This window comes from Podarcis melisellensis (genome assembly GCF_964234715.1).
Source record: "Podarcis melisellensis genome assembly, chromosome: 1".
In the NCBI taxonomy this organism is placed as follows: Eukaryota; Metazoa; Chordata; class Lepidosauria; order Squamata; family Lacertidae; genus Podarcis; species Podarcis melisellensis.
This window is the reverse complement of record NC_138528.1, coordinates 60965110-60991275: the sequence shown is the minus strand read 5'-3', so window position 1 is coordinate 60991275 and position 26166 is coordinate 60965110. Positions and strand designations below refer to the sequence as shown.

The following is a 26166-nucleotide window of genomic DNA, read 5'->3' as shown; positions in this document are numbered from 1 at the left end:
TATGTCAGTTCATCAACATATTGTATGATGATAATGAAGAACATTGGTCATGGTGTTGTATTTAATGTCCCCTCATGTAAGTAAAGGTCTCAAAAAATTACTAGTTATTGGTACATATGAGGTAGAGAGAAGAATAGTTAGCAGAGTGAGGTGGGAAAGAGGGGCATCCTGGGATATTACAGAGCAATTTTGAAATGAAGTGTGGAACCATGTGAATAAATTTTTAGTATGCTGATCCATCAAAGAAGTATAGTGTAAATTTACTAATAAGATGGCATCTAGCACCTGCAGGATTAAATAGAATTCACAGGGAATAAGTTGGATAACTTATTGAAATTATAAAATGGAAAGTGAAGGTTGTGCTTGTAAGAGAAAAAGGACGAAGTAGCAAGTAAGCAGGAGCTTGTTATTAGAAACTGTTGCAAGGGAAGGTAAGGGAGTTGGAAGTTTCTGTGCCTTGTGATTAAACCAGGAGAAGCTAGTAGAAGAACGTGTATGGAAAATAACTGTCCCATTTCTTCTCTTTGCTTGTAAATGTATAAACACTTGTGTTGCTTTCATACTTGATGTGCCACCCATCAAATACGATGTCATGTTGCACCAGCCTTGCAATGCCTAAAAAAATGCCCTGTTTTGCTGACTTCTGGAGTCTGGAATGTATTGGTTGTCTAGGTTGAACCTACAGGGCATTGGTCATTGAACCCCCCATATTTACCCAACAACTCCCTTTAAATGTCAGAATTGTCAGGACAGCAATGGGCATTTACTTCACATGTGGTGGGAATGCCTGATCATAGCAAATTACTGAAGAACAATGTATTTTAGATGTAACTGGATGGATCAACCCTGTTGTTGTTCCTCTTTAACCTTAATGGGAAAGAAGTGGCTTAAAGATTGAAACCATTGGTCTCTATCTTAATAGTGGCTGCAAAAATCATATGGGCCAGATGGAAGAACCAGAATATTCCAGCAGTGTGGAAATGGTTAATGATGTGTATAGAATTTGCTGTTATGTACAATGGACATAATTTGTATCAGGGAAGGAAGGAAGAGGGTGTAAGATTGAGTTTTCTGAGATACGGAATTGCTTTATTGATTATTTGGATAGATAAAGTGGTAATGTAAAACTGGAAAGATATTTATGTAGATTGTGTAAATTATAAATTAATAAAGAAAGCTTACCACCTTTTCTAAACTAGTACATCACCAGGGACTAAGCTCAAATGAATTCTGTTACATTTATTTCTGAGCAGACATTGTTAAGACTGCAATATTAGACCTTCTGGCATCTATTCCCCTTTCTCTCTCTCTTCTTTTTAAAGTTTATGCTTAGCCAACTTCAGTTTCATCTAGTTCCAAACTTTACTTCATTACCTGGGCAAGTATCAGCTGACGGTCATACATGAATATAGAAGAATTAGAGTACAGTGGTACCTCGGTTTAAGAACAGTCCGGTTTAAGAACGATTTGGTTTACAAACTCTGCAAAACCGGAAATAGTGTCTTGGTTTGAGAACTTTACCTCAGTCTAAGAACAGAATCCGAACAGTAGAAGGGCACCAGCAGCGGGAGGCGTCATTAGGGAAAGTGCACCTCGGTTTAAGAACAGACTTCCAGAACAGATTAAGTTCATAAACCGAGATAGTACTATATAATTGCCCATTTTTACCAGTCTGCAGATAAAATCAACACATAACGCTCCTGATCTACATATCAAGTCATTATATCATTTCATTTCCACACACATTTGTCTCCACCTCCATTCACTGCCACCAAATGTATCTGTCTTCAAGTCATGTTCAACTGCCATTTCCTATTATGAGTTGTTAGAAATTCTTTTGAAATCAGTGCCTTTCTTTTGTTGTTGAATGATACACCAGGAAAGCTCTGAAATTGAATTCAGCTAACCTAGACCTCACCTTGATAAGAGTCTGTCTCTTGGTTGATCTAAGCATTAAACACTGGCAAGTGACAGCACAGACTGGACTGCTGAAAATAACCCATTGCTGAGCTTGGTGACTCCAGAATATGTGGTATATTGTTATGGTGAAGCATGGGGATCAATAGCATTGTGTTTGCGCATGCACACAAACACACATATATACACACATATTTTATGTAAATGCAGAGTGAATCTAATGAGCAATCGTTTGAAGTAAAATAAATCTGGAAAAGAGCTACTAACTTAGAGGCCCTTCTACTATGTTAGATTGCAAGGCATGGAAATGAAGCTGGTGAAACAAGCAAAAGTTCCAGGGCCATCTCTAGCAATCAATAGGATCAAGCAGTCATGGTTCAAACCGACGATCTGCCTGAGAACCGACAGGACCTTTGTTTGAGGCTTATAGGATGTCAGATAATATCAGGCTCCATTTTCATAATGCATTCTGTGCCCATGCTGTAAGCAATGCAATACAAAATAAAGGTCTAATAGAATGTGACACGGTGTCACTAGGTAGCAGTGTTGTACTGGCTCCTTGGGAATATGGCTATTTGAAGAAAACCATCTGCTGAGCATTTCTGCCTCACTGGGTGTTTGCAAATGGAAGACAAGTGTTCATTAGCCAAAACACTTTAATAATAACTGGGTTATCTAGGCCACTATTATATACCACTGTTCCTCAACCTTGGGTACAGAGTTACTGTTGTACTGCAACTTCCATCATCCCCATGCAGCTTAGCTATTGGTCAGGGATGATGGGTACTGTGGTCCAACAACATCTGGGGATCCATGGTTGAAAAACACTGCTCTACATTGACTAGCACTGACACTCCAGGGTTTCCTATGGTAAACATTCCTAGATTGGAGATTCCAGAGATTGAATCTGAAAACTTCTGCATGAAAAGTGCGTTCTGCATGAAAAGTGTGTTCTACTGAGCTACAGTCCCTATGGGTCCTTTTCCCTTACACCACTGTCAAAATATCATTTATGAACTGAAAAATAGCAAGCAACTCTTTTCATCAATCATCTCTCTCTCTCTCTCTCTCTCTCTCTCTCTCTCTCTCTCTCTCTCTCTCTCTCTCTCTCTCTCTCTGTGGTTTTTTCCCCTACCACCACAACTATAAAAATATAATGAATGCATGTTGTCAGAATTCCTGCTTTAGGCACATCTTCCAGATAAAATCATGCAATGCCATGGCCATAAGTCACAGGAAATATGTCAGTTGTCACTTTCAACTACTATTTAATAGCTATGTCAACAAATACAAGGAGGGCACACACATCATTTTGCTTGTGTGTTTTAAGGCTGCAATCCTAAGCATATGTATAGGAAAGTAAGTCATATTGAAATCAAACTTCCATTTAAACGTAGCTGTGATCAGGATGCACAAGATTAAAATTAGCCAGGGGCTCTCTGTTGTTGCAGCTAACTTCAGGGAGAAAGGAGCTGGGAGAGAAATAAATAGCCATGTGGGTCCACGATTTGTGATATTTTGGGCCCACATCACCAGATGTTTCACAAGAATCAGAATTTAATCTCTTTTCATTTTAATCCTTGGAAATGAGAGGTGAAAGCAGGACCTATACCTGACTTCCTGAATCTTCAGTTCGATAATGAAAGCAGGGCATCCCAACCAATTCCACAAAAGAACACAGTGGGTTCTGAACAGTTGCTTTTTAAGAGACTAGGACTTTTTCCCCTGGTCATCCCTGATTGGCTATTGGGCTATTCTACCTTAAATGGTAGTAATGACTCTTGCTTGTTGGCATGGAAGATGGAGATATATTTGTGTGAGAGAGAGACTGTAGAAACCTCTGACATTTGTGTGGCTTGAAAGCAATCTACTATCTGTTGTTCCACTCACTCTTGCCTCTGTCACTCTCCACCATGGGCACGTGGCCTGTGAGATATCACCCAATATGGAATGCAGCTCTCAGGCCTTTGATATGAAACAGAAGGAACGATAGGACAGTGCACCCTATTAAGGACATCAAAAGAAGGACTTAATGTAACAGGATACACCTTAGGGTTGCCATATTTCAAATAGTGAAAATCCAGACAGAATAGTTGTTGAACATTTTTACAATTTTCACCCAGACACTGCTTCACACAACCCTACAAACCATTGGTGGGAATAGAAATGTAATGGTATACAAGGAATCAGGTTATTGGAAAACAGCCATTATAGGTTTTACTGTTTGGGGGTTTTGTTTTGTTCTTGCAAAAGAAAAAAATAGATACAGGTAAGAAGGAAATAAGCAATAATGGAAAAAATATGAAGAGAAGGAACAAAGTTGATAAGACCAATGAAAATCAAAGCCTTTCTTCCTAAGAAAGGAAAAATAAAAATTATCTGAGATCTTGTTTCCTGCTGTGATAAGAGCAGATTATCAATATGAAAAAAGCCAGTGAGAAAATATAGAAGTGACCTTGAATGCATATTGTAAGAAAAGTCTCTTGAAGCATATTTCAGCTGTGGCTACAGTCCATGTTGACAAAGAAATAAGTCCCATTGAAGTCAATACTTTTTAAAAACTTGATTTTAACATAGATTTTTGTTGACAATTTAATGTAGATTTTAGGTTCTTTGTAAGCAGCTCAGATGTTTTATTTACCATTAAGCAGTATACAAATTTTGCTAAATAAAATAAATATATGGAGTTTTATCGCAATGTGTTATATTATTTTAGCATGTTTCATGTCACATTTAAGGCTTCATTCCAACCCACCTGCCCTTTGTGCCAGACTGGAAGCGGGGGGTGGGGGTGGGGCTTGGATTGTACTCAGACCTATGGGCTCCCACTAACCTCTGCCCATCCTGTCCAGAAAACATGCAGGCAGACTGAAGTACCACTGGTGGGATCTTTGCTAGAAGTAGTGTGTGGAAAATTCCAAAACTGTTTGTTTTGTGGATTAGGGGAGGCTTAGTTGTCCTTGGATCGGAGCCCAAGTACTGCTATCACTTGACAGCATCTGCCTAATGGCTGTGCCAGGTCCAGTAATTTGCCTGCCCCAGTGGTACAGGGATTTGTCGTCCACCCTGGTTGATGTGAGTGTCAGGACTGAGATTGCATCAATTTGCTATACCCCATATGCTGGGGTTTGTATTGTTATGTTAGAGAAGATAACACCACACTCTGTGGAAGAACTATAAGCTATAATCTTTTGAATTATGTTTATTATTTGTCTGCAGTTTTGTCAAATGGCTGCTAGAAATCATTGTAGTAGAAGTAGCTGTATACTTCTGAGAAGGATTTTAAATGTTGCTTCATTTTGTTTCCCACAACAATTTTGAACACAGTTTGAATTGTAAATACCTAACTGGGAGGAGGGACTGGTCTCCTAGCTGAATCCAATATTTCATCAGGACATTGCAACACAGAGGGCTTAACAGTCTCTGAGTATAATGGCACTAGCTAGAGGCTGCACAATGTCTTGTGCAACACACATGTTGGATTCAGCAGTTGTGCTCTTGAAAGAACAAGGTTCCACGAGCACAATGGCTATTGTGTTGTGACTGGCCTGACACAACTGGATACCATCCATCACATTGGGGTTTAGCTGGCACTCTGCCAAGAGGCAGTTTAACTGATGCTTTTGCCCCAGAGGGTCTTGTGCCTTAATAAGTTTCAAATTATAACAGTCGGTCGGAATGCGCAGCTATTATATAATTTAGTCGAACATAAAGAGGTCAACTTCTTTTGTAGGCATTCTATTAAAATCTGTTGGTCCACAGTTGTAAACCAATGAAGCTTTGGGATTACAGTGAATGTTCTTAGTTGGAATGTTTTGGCTGTAAAGAATATAAGGCTCAGCACTGTTTAGGGGGTAGTTAGGCAGTCTTTGAGAGGAGGGAGCTGAGACAACAACTTAAGCTGAAATCATGGAAAGCAACAGTCAAGAAGGTCTGCAAAGAGGAAGAGACTCCAGTTGCAGTTTTTGGAAAGAGCTGAGGCCATGTGTCAGCCGTTAACCTGAAGAAACAGAGAGTTCCCTCACTAGGAAGACATCTGGTGAAGACCCAGAAAGGCCTCTAAGGTAAGGAGGATGGGAAATTGGGTGGGTGGGTGAGATTTCTGGTGAAGTCTTCTAATTAGTCTGCAGAATGAAGCTAACAGGATAATTGGTATCAGTATAGCAACAGGAACTAGAGCAAGTGCGCAGCCATCTTTTTAAAGAAAACCTGCCAATGCAAGAAAATTTCTTCCCGGTCCTTCAACAGCAACCAGTCAAAGACCATAGCAGCCCCCGCTAAACAGGAAGAAAAAGTTAACCTGCAAACAAGAAACATTAAACAAAGGGAAGGTAGGGATGGTGAATCTCCAGAGCCGACTGCCTGGCTATTGTCGGCTCCACCCCTATTTATAAATGAGGCTGGCCCCACCTCCCAGCAAGAAACTTGATTACTGAGGCTGGGTGTGAACCTCCAAAAATTAACACTGAGAGGCAAGCCAGCCCCGTTTGCCAGCAAGCTCCCTGGCAGTAATGCTCCCTAGCACCACACATGATCCTGCAAAGCGCACCCACAATGTAAAGTGTGAGTGCTCATTATATGACTCAATCTGTAGATGGCACTAGATTTAGTTGTGTCTGGATTGAATCAGGATTTTCTTATACAGTGGTACCTCTTGTTACAAACGGGATCTGTTCCGGAGGCCCCTTCACAATGTGAAAACCCCCAACCTGAAGTGCTGTATCTACGCAGGTGTGTGGTACGATTTGGTGCTTGCACGCATGCGCAAAGTGCGATTTAGCGCTACTGCACATGTGGTGAAATCCGGAAGTAACCCTTTCCGGTACTTCCGGATTGACGCGGGACACAACCTGAAAAATCACTAACATGAAGCAAATGTAACATGAGGTATGACTGTTACTGTTCTGTTCTCAATGGAGAAAGACGGTACAGTAAGCTTATTGTCTGGCTTCCAGAATGGTGCATCCTCTAAGTCTCCTATGACACCCTCACTCCCAGTTTCATGGTGACAGTCAAATCTGGTTGGTTACATGGTAATGTGACATTAGCACATTTATGGTATATTCCTTGATTGGCTGAGGTCATTTTGGATTAGAAAAAGCATGAAAGCAGCAGCAGTGAGGTGAATGGCAGTAAACAGCAGCTAACAAAAAGAAGGAGGAAATAGTAGCTTTCCCTATTGTCCTTCACATGTGGGTTTTTGTCCTCATTTTAAAATCTGGGGATTATGAGAAATTTGGCCTTGTAGCCTTTGCTGATAAATTTAGTTTTAGAAAAGGCAATAAGGATAGTAATGCAAATTGATGCAAGCACTGTGAGTTTTATCATGTAAGTCATTTGGCTGGTGGCACTGAGGAAAAATAAGTTAAAGAAAATGTTGACATGATTGAAAATAACTGATTTGGAGATTGAAATATTCATTAATCAGGCTGGATAAGGCTTTATAAAGGTAAAATGGAAGGTACTTGAAATGTAAATTAATTTGAGCTGAATAATTATACATGCTAAATAGGTAGTTTTAGGCTTCTTGAAGTGTTAATATTTGGGACTAATGAACTGTAAAACGATGATGGGGGAAGAAATTCAAATAAATGGAAATCTCCGTTTGCTGCTTTTCTTACTGAAATCTAAGCATGCTTCTAGAATTTTAGGTAGTACCTTGCAGCAATTTCGCCCATAGCATACTCTCTCAATCTCTACCCATCATGGGTAATTTGAGCTAGCTGAGAGTCCAGGGTGTGCCTAATGCATATTTGTGGGTAGATGGAGAGGTGCCTGTTCTTTAAAGGAGTGTGACTACTCCTAAATATGACCTCCTTGGTCCTTGAAGTACTTGGCATCATCCACCCATGCACAAATGCCCTTTTTTGAGTACAGTGGTACCTCTACTTATGAGCACCTCTGGTTACGTATCCTTCGGGATACGCACACAAGAAGCGGGAAGTATTTTTCCAGGTTTCGCTGGACACACATGTGCAGAAGCACTCTACTGCGCCGCGTGCCTGTACAGAACAGGCACCTCCGGTTGTAAAAACCTCAGAATCTGACTGGAGCTCTAGAACAGATCCCTTCCACAACTGCAGGTACCACTGTAAAGTGCTTGAGAGAATAGTGACAGTTCAGCTGTAGAACGGATTATCTTGACAAATTTCAGTCTGGGTTGAGGCCTAGCTTTGGGATGAATCAGCCTTGGTCACCCTGATGGATGGAAAAGTGGTGTAGTGTGGGTTTCCAGTGCCCACAGCAAGGCAAGTATTTTGCACCCCCTAACCCATGCTCATTAATTGTTCCTCATCATCCTGGAAAAAAGTGACAAGTGGGGTGGTCTGTCCTGTGCGTTATTCAACATCTTTATAGATGACTTAGATGAAGGAATTGATACTCATCAAATCTGCAGCTGACACCAAACTGGGATATATGTATTATATTAGGGGACATTGCACACACGCACATATATGGTGAAATTACACAAAAATACATATTGGAATGCAAACTGGGAAATTGGCTAACTGAATTTAAAACTTTTTTAAAAAATGAAATTGAGAGAAACAGGAATTGACACAACTGTCACTCCTTAGCATACTCCCCCCCACACCAATTACCTCAGAAAATGCATATGAACATTCTGTGACTCATGACAATTCAGGAGCTAACGTAGTTCATTAAACAATCGGGAGATTTTAAATGAAATAGGGTCACATAATCTTAAATTACCATTTTAAAATGTATTGAATGTCAACTGAATCTGTTATTGGCCTAAAATAGAAGGTACAGCAACACAACATTTTCTTGTGATTTTCACATCACTAGAATCCACTACCATATTTCCAAAGCCGCTCCAACGAAACAACTGTAACCAATTGCATAATCTCTTATATAGAGTCTCTGAGGTAAGGGTAAAGGTACCCCTGACCATTAGGTCCCGTCACAGACGACTCTGGGTTTGCGGCACTCACCTCACTCTATAGGCCGAGGGAGCTGGCATTTGTCTGCAGACAGCTTCTGGGTCATGTGGCCAGCATGACTAAGCCGCTTCTGGCGAACCAGAGCAGTGCATGGAAATGCCATTTACCTTTCTGCCAGAGTGGTACCTATTTATCTACTTGCACTTTGACGTGCTTCCGAACTGCTAGGTTGGCAGGAGCAGGGAGCAACGGAAGCTCACCCCGTCGTGGGGATTTGAACAGCTGACCTTCCCATTGGCTAGGCTTTGTGGTTTAGACCACAGCGCCACCCGCATCCCTCTCTATAGAGTCTCTGAAACTGAGTACAAAACATTAAGTGTGAGCTGATTATTTATCTTACAGCTGGTACGTCCAAGGATTTAATCTTGAGATGCATGAGGTAATTTCATATACTGTTTAAACCAAATAATCCATGCTTTGTATATCATCTTTGTAGAAGAGAGCATAAGGAGAAAGGTTATCTGTGTTAATGGCTCAAATGTCAGTGCCTCCTTTAATCCATTCTTCACTGGTTACATGTTTGACTTTGTTCTGCTTGAACTATGGGACTGTACTGCCTGTAACCCAACTTTCCGAATGAATCTGTGCTCCTTTTATCACTTCCCTAATTATGTAGCAAGCCTGACACACAAAATCTTCTACAAGATTTTCAAGCAACCCCGCTAGCTCTGATTCACATTTTATAATCTCACTTCTTTGGTACACTTAAGACTTCTTTGATTCCTTAAGAATATCTACATATATATATTTTTTTCATTGTTGATTGAAATGTTTTAAGCAATGTTCGCAAACTGTAGTCTGCAGACCATGAATTCCATTCAAGTGGACTGTGGAAAGGTTGCAGAAAGGTAGAGAATATACATACTTGGACCTGCACTTACATTTCTTTTCCTGGCATTCATTTTTGCCCTGGGCTGGATTTATCAAATGGGTTAATAATGTCCTGACCTAGGGCTCATGTTTTTCAAAATCTGGATTTGCTACAGTCTACCATTCAAACGCACCACCCTTAAAATGTTACCAGTTAAAGGGTCCCTTTTCAGAAACCTGGCCAAGACACCACTGTTTTGGATTACGATACTGGTACCTCAAAAATAAAAAAATTAAGTGGTCTGCTAAGACAACCAGCAATGTTCAAGTAGTGCAAATTTTATGAACTGTTGCAATAGGGGAACTCACCTGTCTAACTAAGCAGTTGGTAATACAATCCATATAACAATAACCATTTCCCATATTTTCGCTCTGTTGCCTTTGGTCCTTACTTTTTAAAAAACAGGTGCTGACAAAGGCATGTGACACTCCTAGACTCCCAATGGCATGAAATTCTGCTCATACAATTGAACTTTTCCTTCCTCTTCTCTTCCCTTTAGCCCTTCATACATCAGTAAAATCTGCTCTGGGGGGACATTTTGGATAAAATGTTTGGATACATTTTGGATAAAATGTTTTGGATAAAATGTTTGGGCATGGAGCAGAGTTGTAAGTAGCTTGTATGTTGTGCAAAGAACATTCAAGTTTCTTGACTCATAAAAGTCAAACTGTATTACCTTGATCAATAGACAACAGGATCTAGCAGGTAGGCATGATTGTTCCAGTGCAGATATTCCAGCAGCATAACTTAAATGAGGGCTCGATGAGTCACATTTGAAAAGCCCCTTTCCTACACAATAATCCATTCTGTACAAATGAGAGCTGGGACACATGCTTTTTCCATTGTGGAAACAGCTCTACATGTGAGCTGATGCCATATGCTGAGGTAATTAAACTGCCATTATGAACATCACTAAGAGCAAGCACTCAAGAGTAGTACTTAGCAGAGTCACATGGTCATCTCAACATGTGTGACCAATGGATCCCAATGGCATGCAGCTTACAGTGTCAGAGATATTTATATGTCCTTAGATCTATTGTTTTCCATCACATTTATATATTAGAACATATAGAGAAACAGAAACTTCAGCAACAGCTTTTCTAGTTTTTTTTATGCATTTAGATTATTCTAACTATAAAAGTGTTACTGCCACTGGGCATTTCTCTGCCCCCACCTCTCATCGTTAGCTATCTTACACTGGGAAAATGTACACTGTGTACAGGAAAATACATAATGCAGTGATGGCACATCATACATTGTATTTACCTAAACATTACAAGGAAGAGGTCAAAAGAGATATGAAGCAGTGGCAGTCTAGTTAATCCCTGTCTGTGTTAAGTGCTGTCAGAAATGCAATGCATACTCTAAGAGTTTTTGAAAGGTATGTCCATGCTTGGAATCCTAAGAGGTTTAGCAATGACATGTGGTTGTCTTAAATCATGGGAATGTTCTTTTCATAAATAAAATATTACTAACGCAATTTGAATAATAAGTTTCAAGGAACTTTCACACATATATAAAGGTAAAGGGACCCCTGACCATTAGGTCCAGTCATGACTGACTCTGGGGTTGCGACGCTCATCTCGCTTTATTGGCCAAGGGAGCTGGCGTACAGCTTCCGGGTTATGTGGCCAGCATGACGAAGCCACTTCCGGCGAACCAGAGCAGCGCACGGAAACGCCGTTTACCTTCCCGCCGGAGCAGTACCTACTTATCTACTTGCACTTTGACGTGCTTTCGAACTGCTAGGTTGGCAGGAGCAGGGACCGAGCAACGGGAGCTCACCCCGTTGTGGGGACTCAAACCGCCGACCTTCTGATCGGCAAGTCCTAGGCTCTGTGGTTTAACCCACAGCACCACCTGTGTCCCTCCACACATATATACTGAGCCTCTTATGTGAGGCTTGTAAATGGTCAATCACTTACTCACCTGTGGTGAATAACATGGCATCTAGGCAAATAGTCAGGAGAGCTTTGAGAAATAGGGAGACTGTTGCTTCCTTTTTCTCTCTCTTTTTGACTCTTATTCCTTCATTTAAACGTCGTCCCAATGTGCCACAAATGCCCAATATAATGTGGATGTGTTTTAATGGGTAGGAGAGGATATATTACAGTAATTGCAATTAATTGCTCAAGACACCCATGTGTGTGGGTTGAACATCCCACCTTTGACAACAAAATGCAAAGCATAGGAATTATGCTTGTTTTGGGCAAGTCCAGCTAAGTTGGCTCTCCCTTTCTTACCCACTTAACAAAGAATCAGACAACAACTTGGGAAGTAAGTTTAAAAATAGAATTTGCTTAGTTATAACCTTGCATTGGTTCACAGCAATGGCAGCAATAAAAACTATGCAGCTAAATACTTATATTTACAGTATAACCAGCCTCAGGCCACAGGCGTAGCCAGGGGGGCAATCAATAAAAATACTTAACTAAGGTTCTTGCCCCCTAACATGAAGCCTGCCCCCAACATAAATCCTGGTTATACCCATCCCATGCCTCAGGCATTTGCCTGTGCTGGACCAAGCAGAGGCATGTCTCCATTGCTGATCAAGAAGAGAGAGGGAGGCAAAGGAAGTACTATATGCTCCTTCCTCTTCAGGAGAGGAGGGGAAATGACATCACACAGAGCCCTATGGTCTGAGTATCTGCCTTCTTCTCATGCTAACTAGCAAGAATATCTATTTGTTAGGTTTGGCTGCTAATCTCCCACATATTGATAGGTAAAGTAGTAAACATTTTAATGGGCTAGTAACTTCTATGGATTTATTTGCAAGATCATCTGCTGTCTTGATTTATCCTGATTTATCCTGCCCCATAAGTCTCCATAAAGCAAGTTATGAGTCTGTAAAGGGCACATGTATGGACCTATAGCTATATTCATGTGGTTGCTTCATGCAGCTGGTGACTTCTATGCATGAAAAAGAAAATCTGAAAGGCTTGTTACAAGACCAAGAAAATTCTCCACTAAATTATCTTGAAGAGGTCCTCTGGAGAAAAAAAGCAGATCTTGCCTACAGTTCATTTTGTTCTGTGTTTTTAACTTGTTTTGTAATTCAGTACAAAGAGAGACTCAAGTGCTCCCTTAATTCTTCTTTCCAGAAACTCTGACATTTATATCTTTCTACCTTAATAATAATAGTTTGGTGACCCATTTCTATAAGCTATTATATTGACAAAGAGGTTCATAGGGTCCTGCTGTGCCTATTCAGCTTGGTTGCTATGGGAAAATATTTACTGCTTTGTACAGATGTAGGAACCTAATCTAACCTCAGCTCAAATCCCGTCAATGACATTGCTGCACTCACCATAGTGTGTAGCACAGTTGTGTTGTGCAGCCATTCCACTTGGCTAGCAGCCTCAGAAAGCCTCCTAATTGACCAGTTGACCTGGTTCCAAAGGCTACTCTGGGCACCAGATTTCCTTTTACATCCTGCTCACCCGCTTGTGCTGTTTAGCAATGGAGCTGCAGCACTGTGAACCCTCAGCTGGGCTCTATTTTCCTCTTTCCCAGTCTATTGCATGGATAGCAAATGGCAAGGTGGAGGAGACTGCCTCATTCATTCTCCAAGTGGTGTTTTGCTTTCCTCATTTGGAAGGGCAGGGTCCATAGACATGTTGTGGATGTTGTTGTTCTTAAACAAGCATAGTACATACATGCAGAGACTTTCACTGGTTCTAGAACTGGTATTAGAATTGGAAGATCAGTCCAATGTTCCCGAATAAAAGTGGAAGGCTTCAAAAAGAAGTTGAATTGGATGTAGGTGGCACAAGGAGAAAACCACTTAAAACCTCTCCCATACAAACTTTCCCGTAGCACATGAGATGTAGAGAGAAAACTCTGCTCAATGTATCTTCCATTCATTAACAAACTCGTCTAGGCAGCTTGGATTTGGGCACTCATTTTCTGAACATCTCTTTCAAGGGCAATGCCCGCCAAGCTTTATCGCTGTCTACATTTCATTGGTTCCTGAAAACTTATTGTAAAGCGGCATTTTAATTTGTGTTTTGAATGTGAAAGATAAAGAATGCATGATAATGCAATCCTATGTATTTACTCAAAGGTTTCACTATGTTCAGTGGGGCTCACCTTTTAGTCAGCCTGCAAAAGATTGCAGGCAAGACATGCTGTACTGATCATACTTTTCTATCACTAGCCTTCTGGACTTTTTCTTTTTTAATTATAGTTTACAGTTTAATTTTAAATTGAATGTTAAATTGTATGTTTAATTTTGTGTTCCACATTGGAAAGCATCTGAAAAGGAAACCTATCCGTATATATAGTATAAATATAAATAAACTATAGATAGGCCAGAGTTCTTAGCTTGCATCGTATGCCTGCCTACAAGCATCTTTGGCAAGCAGCCTTTAAAAATTATATATAGGAAACTCTTTCAGGCAGAATCAATGCAATTCATCACAAAGATTTTGCCGGTACCATTAATCCCACATAAGCAATTTTTTCTATTTCCTTTAATGTAAGGATTGCTTTTCACTTACATTAACTATGGGGTGAAGAATGTAATAAGTTTTTTCTACAACTTTGTGAGGGTTTGTTCTTTTTTAAAACCAAAACTATATCCGCCGACACTGGAAAATGGCATGCTAGGATTTTTGACTTACAAAAATATTTGATCTTATTTGAGTTCCTCAGGTCTTTGTCTCAGGATTAACTGAACCAGTTGTCTGTTTTGAAGGTGATAGGTAAGATCAGTGCTTTTTTCGGGGGGGGGACGCAGGGGGACGCATACCCCCAAACATTTTGTGAATCTTTGTACTTTTATTTTTCCTGATTTGAAATATAAAATTGTGGTTTTCTTGAGTCAAAATTAGAGTACCCCTAAACATTTTTTTTTTTTTTTAGAAAAAAGCATTGCGTAAGATAAATGACTCATTGATCCTGTGCTGTGGTTGATTTCAGAGAAAATAGGATGAACCTACCCATCACTTTTGTGTTGCCCCCTTCCCATTGAGATACAAAAAGATATAACTAGCGTTAGTATAACAAACTGGTTCAGGCAGCTTCAACTCCCACCCCACCACTCAGACTTAAGGGATTCTAGGCTGTACTCTGCTAGCAGCAGCTTTGGGGCATCAAGATGGAGATATGGCACCCTTTTGTGTTCAGCTGTTTGCCTGGAATATTTATTAACAGGTCCTGAAGAATCCAAGAACGACATCTATATGTTTACACATGCATTTCCTTGGGAACTGCTTATATTTTCCATTCCCATTTCTATTTAAACTTTGCTTGATTGCATTGCAAACAGCACTTTTAATTTCATTTAATTTACTATATAGCAGTAAGGCCCAGCATGTCAAACAAGATGCTCTTTTTTAAAAAACAAAAGGAAGTATCTGGTAGGTACACTCCTGGTGGCACATGTTTTAATAAGAATTAAAACCAATCTTTTAAACTTTAGTTTGATTTTGCAAGTGGTCATATTTCTTGTGTTCTGAGCCTTGCAGTCATATCCACCTATGCTATAGCTCCCACACTCAGGAGACTTTTGTTTGCCCCCTCCTGCCTCAGAAACCTACCACAGCTATAATGCACCAACCATGGTATTACTATTATTACTATTACTATTAAATATATTATCTACCCTTCACCAGTAAGTTCCAGGGTGGGTTACAACAATTAAAGAGTGGGGAATTAAACAGATTACAGCCACAAGAATAGAGGAGGCTCTGAAAGCACACATATCAGATGTCAAAGGTCAGGGGAAAGAACCTACCCAATCAATCAAAGGGAATTTAACCCACGACCTCACAGCACATGTGGGTTTTAATCAGCCATTGCTTACTTTTAGCCCCTCTCCCCTGGGTTGAGCTGGTTGGGTGCCTACTGATACAGTGTACTTAGATCAGCAGGCATTGGCTTTTAGCACAACCATAGTTTCCTTTGGGGTTTTGATTCAGTGACCACCCATAGCTTGACCACTAAAGTTTGACTGTCAGTATGACTCAAGGCTTTTCATCAGCTAACCTTGTGAGACTGCATTGCACATACAGTGGTACCTCGGGTTAAGAACTTAATTCGTTGTGGAGGTCTGTTCTTAACCTGAAACTGTTCTTAACCTGAAGCACCACTTTAGCTAATGGGGCCTCCCGCTGCCACTGCACGATTTCTGTTCTGAACCCGAGGTAATATTTCTGGGTTAGCAGAGTCTGTAACCTGAAGTGTATGTAACCTGAAATGTATGTAACCAGGTACTACTGTATAAACAACCAAATCATCTCCCCGTTCAATTTCCAACAACAGAAAAGGGTATTCTTTTGATCCCTTGTAAACAATCATAACATGGAATATTTCTTTGCTTCCTTGGGGTTATTAAAGGTGGTAAAGCTAAACTTCGCAAGCTTACAGAAAAGTATGACCACCAAGCTAGCAGTGCATCCAGGCAACAAGGATGTTTACAAAAAGGCCAGTGCTTTGCATTTTTGTTCACCGAAACATGCTGATGAAAGCACTGCGAAGTTCCAGTCTTGTTTAAAGAATAGCATTCATCAAAATTCATTAGGCACCGCTAAGCGTTTAGGTGAACTGATGCAGGCAGTCCCAAAGCAGCCATAAGCTTCCATTTCATACCTTTTATTTTTATGCGTCTTTTAAAGCGTTTTATGTGAAAGGAGAACATAGATTTTTGTATGACTCCCCAAGAGACATTTTAGCGCATTTCCCATCCCAAAGAGGCTTGAGAGATTGCAGGTAGAAAATGAAATTGTCTCGCAGGAGCTGGTGGGTGACAAATGCTTCAACCAAGCTGATATATAATATAAAGTGGCAGAGAAGATCAAAGCTCTTTATGCTACCAGGGATCAAATACTTCACACAGCTGGAGGAGCTGCAAACCCCAAAATGTGCTAAAATGATATCAAATGGTTTGAAGAAACCTAAATTGAGTTATTTCTAAATATCACCTTTACCCGAAAACAGGCAGCTTAAAAACAATGAAATATAATGCAGGTATTTTTGGTGTTTATGATACTAACTCTGTAGAGATGGGGGAGAAATTAGTTTCTTTTGCATTTTAATGTGAGCCTACCTAATTTGTGCTTCCCAAACCAAAATGGAGTTATCCTTTGAAATTTGCACTGCTGTGATTTTGGAGATGCTGTTCTCCATCCAAATGCATGTGTACATATAGGCATATATTGGGGAAAAGTGTGTATTTTGGTGAAAATAGTACAAGAATGTCTGTATATTCCTGCCTGATCACTAAGGTCTGCAAGTGAGGCCAGTGGCGTAGCGTGGGGGTGCAGGGGGGGCCGGCCGCACCGGGCGCAACATCTGGGGGTTAGGGTTAGGGGGCGCAAATCCACGGTTAGGGGGCACAAATTACTTGCCTTGCCCCGGGTGCTGACAACCCACGCTACGCCACTGAGTGAGGCCCTCTGCGTCATACGACAGCCTGCAGAAACCCATTTGGCAGTGATCAGGGAGAGGGCTTTTCTCTATTGTAATGCCCACCCTGTGTCATTTGCATCCCCTCTGAAGTGAGTCAGGAGCCAGTGGTGATAGATTTCTGGCACATATTTATTCACTCATTCCTCTCAGCTGCTCCACTAAGTTACTTGCAAATGCTATATTGCATTCACTGCATGTGCTGAGCTTTTTTCATGGATTTTTATTTTAGATTATTTTAAACCACCTTGACTTTTTTTTTTAAAAAAAAGCTGCCAGATAAATGATTTTGATACAGTAAATGATGTTAGGGAAAATCTCTTGCAAAAATGTGTATCTTAGGAGAAAAGCACGCCAACTGCATACGAATTTCCATGTGAACCTAAAATAAAATTTCTGATGCAGAAATGCAGTGAACTGACTGGAAAAAATGAAAGAGAGAGGGAGAGAGGGAGAAACCAAAATTGTAAGATTTATCCATCTCCTCATTTACAACTTTAAAGATGGCTTAAAATTGTTTTGTTTAAATGTGCTTTTTTTCATTGACCAATTTTGTTCCTGATGCTCCTGTTTTTCACAAGTTTTTACACTGATTTTATTGTTATTATTTTACTGTGTTTGTGATTCACTTTGAGCATCTCATGGGGGGAGTTGTGTATAAATATTTATACAAAAATAAATAAATCAGCAAAACATAGGCACTTCTTCAAAAAAGGAGTGAATTCACAAGCCTACTGTAAATGCCCTTAAACGGTGAGACAACAACTTCTCACAAACAACATCTCACCACAGAGCTGGTGAATTTTTTGAATTTGGTCTTAATAGAACTTGATTGTTTTGAGAAACACTGTTTATTCATCCACTCAAAGAAATGAATCACTGAACTCAGTGGAACTTATATCTGAGTAGGATTGTGCTGGGAATTTGATGTAATATAAGCAAAACCAGATAGTTCCCATTTTCAATTGTACTATCTTTCTTTCTCTCTTGTTTTTTGAAAGACAATAAAACCTGTTTAGGGTTGCCATACGTCTGGAATTTCTCGGACATATTTGGAATACTGTAGTCGGCAGTAGTGTCAGGACAGAAATCAGTAAAAAAAAATGTCTGGGGAAATCTGGACGTATGGCAACCCATGTTGGCAGGGTCGTTTGTGTCATTTACCAAAATAAAAGCTCAAAAATGTCATTTTTTGCAAATTTGCTAAACTTTTCTGGCTGGCTTTTCACTGTTTGGAATATGGCAACCCTATCGAGAATCAGTCTTACTATAGAAAATTTCAAATACTTGTTTCCTCCTGTTTCAGAACATATAGTTAAAAATCCATTATGATATCTTAGCCATAAGAAAACCATTCACTAAAATGTGAATTTAAGGCAAACATACATAGTTATTTCTGAATGTTCGTTTTTCAGTCAGGGCAGGGACAAAGAAGCCAGGACAAGAAAAACTGGGGGCGGGGGGGGGGATGCAGATTTCATGAAAAACAAGCAGACAGGAGTTTGGAACAGGTATACAATCATAACAGGAAAAACCTGAGAAAGGCAGGCTTATCAAAAATACAAGTCACCAGAAGATAATCAGATATCAGAAGCATGCCAGATTAGCACTAAAACTCCAGGACAGAATTAACAACAAGGCAGGTGGGATAGAGTGGGGATGGCTCACCTGTTGGCCTACAAATGCTGCTGGGCTACAACTCCCAACACTTGGCAGGCCACAGGTTGGCCATCCCCTGGATACAGATTTCAAACTTCAGGCCTTGAACACAAGATAGAATGTTGCACAATATATCATTAAGGGGTTAACTGGAGTCAGCAAACACTATTTCCCTAGAATGGGGCCAGGTTGCTCAAAGGAACAAGGTGTAAAAATATGGCAGAATAGAAACTGGGTATTGTAAATACTCCAGGCATCCAGTCTCTGTAACTTTTTACTTAATTCCACAGAAACAAATACAGATATTTAATATACAGTAATTGTACACTATCATTAACGATGTACGTATTTTAGGTATGTTTCTGACAGCTAAGGATCCTCTTACCTCGTTTTGAAGATCCCTGATCATTTTGCTCTTCCTTTCCATTTCAGTCTTCAAAAAGTTAATCTAAAAATGAAAAATAACCTTTTAACTGATTGCCATAAATCCACCCAAAAACTCCCAAGAGAGAGGCATTTTATACTTTTTATAGATCAACTTTTACCTGAGCACCTTTTAGAAAGGGGATTCTTCTCTGTCCGCCCAAGCACTATTAACACTCTTTGATGAAACATTGGAAGAAGTCCTATATAACAACTTGGGCTACTTTTAGTAATAACAAGGTTGAAGATGGCTAGACAGCAGAAAAAGGAAACTGGAATGTATGGCAGAATGTGGAATGTATGGCAGAATTTGGCAGGTGTCCCCCTCAGAAAAACATGCATAACAGATGGATGAGCATTAGTTAAACAGGATAAATTCTGGAGCATTTATTTCTCATTCTTCTCATTCTCTGGGTTGGGTGGGGAGGTAGAAGAGATAGTAATTCCCTTTGGAAAAATGCTTTACCTTGTGGATATATTATACTATGATCCCAGGATACAATGCAAGACTATATTTTCTGTCAGTATATAACACAGGCACGGACAAAACACAACACATTGCTGTGTTTTCTGGGGACTATACTACTTCAGGACATATTGGAGAGCACACATTGAAATGATGCATTTTTATTTTAATTTTTTAAAAAAGAAAACCTTTCTACACAGGGAAGGCTACTTTAGCAGACCAGAGAGTTTTGACTAGAAATCTTTCTTCTGACACTCCAACTTTCCTGATGGGGACAATTTTATCACTTCTCACATCATCTTATTTCTTTTTCAGAATGTTGTTTTTCTCCCTTTATTTCAGTCCTACCTATATAACTAGCATCTAAATAGCCTACATAGAAAATTACTAGAGTTGAACATGAGAAAAACAAACAAACCCTAATGCTGTGCCAAAATCTGTCCTCCAGTTTCTTGAAAGTCCCCCCCCACACACACACACTTTTTCTATCTCATTCTTGGGTTAATCAATAATTTCTTTAGACTATCCATGGATGCAGAATTTTTAGCTTATGTGATCCCCGAAGGATAAATGTGATTTTTCTTCCAGCAAGCATTTCTCCAGTTTTTTGCAGCCTCCCTCAGTGTCCATTCTTCCTTTTAAAAAAATCCAGAGCCCCATGGGAGGAGTTGCCACTTGTTATGTTCCCCTGGACTGAAACTGAAGTCTGGAGACCAGGGCTGCAGAGTTCACACCACTAGTGGTATCATTTGTAGAATGAAATAAATAACATACACAAAGTCACTTTCAAGCAAGGTAAGTGCATCAAAAACTCTGCACCACAATAAAGAGAACTTCTCCTAATTTTCTCTCCCTTTTGATCTTTTTGAATGCAATTTGTTTTTTTCATTACTTGATGGAAAATCTTTGGAATAAAATCTCAGACTTAAGTATGATTGATTATGATACTCTCCATTGCCTTAATGTGCTCAGACTAAAAGAGATCCATTATTTCAGAAAAAAGGAAACTCAAAACAAAATAATATGCTCCATGTATAAAGCCTATGAAGATGGCATTCACCTAACTTTTTGTCATGTGATAGGGCAGCTATCATACTTCTTACAAGCATCTTATTTAATGCTCAGAATAAACCATATGATAAAATATTGACTAATATGCAGTGCCATAGTTATTTGCATTTCTCTACCATATATCTTGCTTGGTCAGGAGGAATACACTGTCCCACATTCCTCTCACTCCCATCTCAGGGTTACATGTGGGACTTCTCATATTTTATATCTGTTCTGTTATACATGATTGATTGTGGCTTCTGTATGATTCCTTCAAGGATTTCTGTAATGTTTGTATTTTATTATTTATGTAGAATACTTGTACCCGACTCCCTTTGTAGACTTCAGACCCTGATGAAGTGGCTTACAAAAAATTCTCAAAATAAAAATCACACACAAATCGACGTCAGGAACAGAAATTGCATGGTGTCCAAAGGAAACCAAGATTACTCAGACAGCGCTTCCTGTCATCATCATTGATCTTCTCTGGTATGCCAGAGAGCAGCTCCCTAAGGTGTCCTGAGGCAAGGGAGTGAGGCTGAGCAGATGGATCTCACACAACCCATAATGAAAGGAAGTCTTCCCTTCATGTCAGTTGGTAGTTGCCAGGCAACAGCTCCTGAATTGGTCCTGTGAGGCAAATGAAGGGGCCTAAGCAGCTGGACTTCTCTGAGCCCAAGACTGAAGGAGTCTTCGCTTGCTAGCAGTTGGAAGCTACCAGTCAACAGCTCTCAGAGAGGTGCCCCTGAGGCAAGGAATTTGCATGTGAGGATTAGTAAGTGTTGAAAGGTTCAGTCCCTTAACAATCTCCACAGCAACTATGGTGTTATACCTAGGTATCTAGATACAGATATTTAAATTCAATAGATTTATCTCACTATAACTGTATTATTGCACTGTGTCAACCAGCTTAATTCTATGAATAACATTCCTCTTTATAGCTTCTTAAGTCTGTAAGGAAAAGCCTCTTGGCATTCACACCTCACTTCCAATAAGTCAGAACAACCTGATGAAGTAAATTCATTTCACACATTTTTCTTAAGTGACTTCAAAAGCCCTGAAGTAAGATCATTCTAAGCACTATTTACTGAATCTCTCCTGCTAATTCCCTCTTCAGTTGCACTAATTTTCCTCTTGTCTTCTTGAAAGATGCATAGGCAATGATTTTGTCAGATGTCTGGGTCTTAACTGCAACCCACAAGATTATCTGTGATGGGTCTCTGCACTTGTTTTCATATAATGAGCAATCCCCTTTTTAAATCATCTGGGCAAAATTGAGATCAGAAACTAATGATGTATTACCGAGATGAACTATATAAGCAACACAGAAGTGGTAAGAGATCAGCTACCCGGATCATCGTGGCATGGTGGGAAATACTTTGAACCTGTTACGTTTTCAACCATGAAACAGAAAAACAAACTAAAAGGAAACAGTTGTTAAGATGTAAATGTGAAATTATTTAGCTAAAGAAATACACTCAGGCTACATCCTATACACACTTCCTTCATTGTACTAGGGATGGAAGATAAATTGCTTCAGTCAACATTTTAAAACAACTCAACCCATAGTATTCCCATAGTATAAGTGGAGAGGTCAGCTTGTGGAGTAGTGAGGTAGCCAAGTTAGCTGATACCAAATTGTTCAGAGTTGTTAAAGCAAAAATATTTTGTGAAGAGCTTCAAGAGGACCCCTGCAAACTGAGTCAAGGGGGGTGGGTTTCTAAATTTCAATTACATATATGCCTACAGTGGTACCTTGGGTTACAAACACACTGGGTTACAAACGCTTCAGGTTACAGACTCCGCTAACCCGGAAGTAGTACCTCAGGTTAAGAACTTGGGATGAGAACAGAAATCGTGTGGTGGCAGCGGGAGGCCCCATTAACTAAAGTGGCACCTCAGGTTAAGAACAGTTTCAGGTTAAGAACAGACCTCCAGAACGAATTAAGTTCTTAACCAGAGGTACAACTGTATTGGCATTGGACTGGTGGTGACTGTCTAGGAATGATACATGGGGAAGTATTCAACTACTGTATCTTGTAAGTGCAACTATTGCCACTTATACAATGAGCGTTTCCCCTCCCCCATGAGCACTGCACATTCTTCACTGATCTGAGTTGGACGAACCCCTACAAAAAAAAAAATGGGGTGGGGAGGAATGGGGTAGAACATTAAGTTGCACAAGCAGAAATCATTGTATTGATGGAACATTCTCACAGTGCTATGTTAGGTGCAACTTCTTTTATTTATCGCTTCTCTAGGTTAAACAACCTTGTCCAACCTTTCTTCTTAGCATTTGGTCTCCAGTCCCTCCGTATCTCTTACTTCCTTCTCTGGACATGTTCTAGTTTGTCAACATCTCCTTTCAACTGTGGTACCCAGAACTGGACACAGTGTTCCAGTTGAGGTCCGCCTAAGACATAATAAAGTAGCACCGATACATCTTGTGTTCTGGACCCCGCGCTTCTATTGATGCAACATGTAATTGCAGTAGCCTTATTATTCACTGCATTGCACTGCTGACTCACTTGTATGTTGACAGCTTATTATTTAACAATATGCTCTCATTAGTGAATTTTGTTGCACCAACACAGGAAAAAGGACCAAATCTGAAGGATTTATCTGTTCTTTCTAAGGCAAAACATTGGTAGGCAGTTCAAGAGTACTTAAAAAGCACTTAAATAAGATTAGCAGCACATCTCAGGAGGATTTCATGCATCTCTATATTTAAATTAAGGCTGCCATTTAAAAATCTGGGAATATAGCACATTATCTGGATTCTGTATTTTTTTCAGTTTTATCGAAGGACAATGACATTATGTTTCTAGGAGACAAGCACTCAATGCTACACAAAACTGTGTGTTTGTGTTTCCAACCTTATTATACTTCTTATAGGAAATGAAGGTTATTTTTCATTTCCTGACCTTTATTATAATAGGCTTTATACCTTGAAAAATTCAAATTAAACCATTTTCACCTCTGAAAAATAGACTATGTGTAGATGGCGATGATGTAATTCTAGAAGGCATTTACTTAACACATAAGATGGCTAGTAAGATACCCATTTATCGGGTGATCTCCAATTGTGGTGTCCCACTTGCACAACAGATTTCTGCTTGAGCAAAATTGGACTTATCCTTTCTCCTGTCCTGTATCCAGTCCACCACAGCCTTCCAATTTGTTTTGGAGGGCTGTGAACCCTCCTACAAAGGGTAGGGAGGGGATCCCCATTGTATACATTGGCATAAATCTGAATTTTGCCTGATATTATTACTGCATATTATCATTATTGTAGTTTCACTTCCTTGCTTTTGGTCTTGTTTGCCATATAGGCTGAAACTATACCATCTGGTGTGCACCCCTCCCCCCCCAAAAGGGTTTAAAATGACTATGTTTGCTCTTTGGTAAACATTGCAGCTTTTTTGCCCTTACAAATAACCTTTGCATAGGTGCAGTAATTTGTCTTTTGGTTTTCCTTTGGCTGCAGATTCCTGACTCAACCCATTCCATTGCATGGCAAGGTCCCAAACCCGCCCTGGAAGTGGAATAAAGACACATGAAACAGTATTTTAGGTTAACGGGTGAAAAAGGCCACAACTTTATTTGTTACGGAATGTGAGTGGTATTGGCTTAGGCATTGGAAACCACACAACTATATCTGACTCTTGCCTGTCTGTAGGAGTCTTGGAAGGGTTAACCACCAGAAGGGGGAGCTCTGCTGATGCACATCAACTAGGAACTCCCCCAGGATCACCACTAGGGGTTGTGCCATGGCCCTTCTGGGGCTTTGGACAGAGAGCACACCCCTCAGATTCCTTTAATGGAATACCAGGGAGTAAAGGAACATGTCCTCGGCCGTGGGCAGTTTAAATAGCCCATGTCATGCCCCCAGACCATCCGGATTGGACAGCCTTGGGATGACATGGCCGAGGACCAACCAATGGCGCAGGAGCTATCCCGCCCCATGCGCATGGGGAGGGCTTGCTTCCAGCTCACAACGTCATCTCCCCGGGGGCGGGAAATGGCTTTGGTTAAAATGTTGTTCAAAACATGATTTTTACCCTGCCCGTGGTACAAAATATAAAATGTCCCACTCACGTCTTTCAACATGAGAACCTTTAAATTATTCTGCAAGTTGTTATAATGCTCTTCTTTCAAGACAAGCTCTTGCCTCTTCTGGATCACAACATCACAGTCTCATTGCACCAACGCCTTTGACATGTGGGAGCTGATCATTTCAGGACTATATCTGAGCTACATCAGGCTTCACATACTGTTTTCAGAATGAAACCACTGAAATTCTAGAAAAACTCCTGACACAATTTGAGGTCCTGTCCAGAATGCAAAATAGGGCAGATATTTAACCCATATCTACAGAAAGCATTAATCTAAACTAGTTGCCTGTTATATTTAGGACCACTTCGCGTGGCATGTTTCCATGTTTTCTCCTTGGATCTCTTAGTGATCAGTGCCATCATAGTGTTTAAAAGAGAAGTGTGTTTCTGTAAACTCATAGACATGTGGTAGACAGGCTCCTCCCATTACTTGTCTAGTGGATAATTTGGGACATCTAGGAAATGTGTGCTACATTAAATGTGGAGTGACATTTACAAAGGCCTTTGGTACTTTCTACAGAAACTCCGTCTTAAATTGGCTTGCTATATTCAGCTACCCAGAGGGATTTAATGCAGAGGTGAGGCAATCTTGCAATGGAACGATAGACTGATGGAGAAAGATGGTGTTTTCCCATTCTCTTCTGAAACTACAACTAGGGATGTGATCATGCACTAACTCTTTTTACTGCACAGTTTTGCTACTATGCTTCTGAAGGCCTTTCATGATGTTAATGTGAGAATAAAGATCTGATTTAGAGCAGATGGTAATCTATTTAACCTTGAAAAGCTCCTAGCAAAAGTAAGGTATTTGAAGAAATAGTTCAGGTGCTATCATTAGTGGATGATTAAGCCCTAGTACCTAATGCTTTAGAGGACAGACAAGTAATTATTGACTCCTTTTCAGCAGCATGTACACATTTCAAGCTAATTATTAATGTAAACAACACAAAGAGTTTCATATCCAGCATTCGGGATGAGATTTATGTTGCACCAAAAATTACTAACAGCAATAATGCCTTATTGATAGTGGTTAAATTCCCACCTCGGGCAGTGCCCTGACTTGTGAATCAAGTATCAGTGATGAAAATGCAGAATCAAGGAGCAGGAAATAGTGTAGCTTTCAGCAAGCCTCACACAAACCTACGTGAGAAAAGAGCTGTGAGCCTTCAGACACAATTGAAGGTGCATAGACTTGCAGGATGTCTAGACACGTTGAAACATCAAGTTGCTAGATCTCAACAGGGAGATTTCCATCCCTCCCCTCATTGCCCTTATGCCTGTAAAATTATCCTA

The 26166-nt window shown here is 40.1% G+C and overlaps 1 protein-coding gene across 4 annotated transcripts in view; it reads right to left on the bottom strand.

Moving 5' to 3' along the window:
- The window catches only part of LUZP2 (leucine zipper protein 2), a 346182-nt gene that overhangs the window by 129973 nt on the left and 190043 nt on the right, over positions 1–26166 (bottom strand). For all 4 annotated transcript variants that reach the window (XM_081882905.1, XM_081882903.1, XM_081882904.1 and 1 more), the window contains one exon: positions 19205–19267. In XM_081882905.1, the coding sequence (XP_081739031.1) occupies positions 19205–19267 (63 nt within the window). The remainder of the gene's footprint in view (positions 1–19204; positions 19268–26166) is intronic.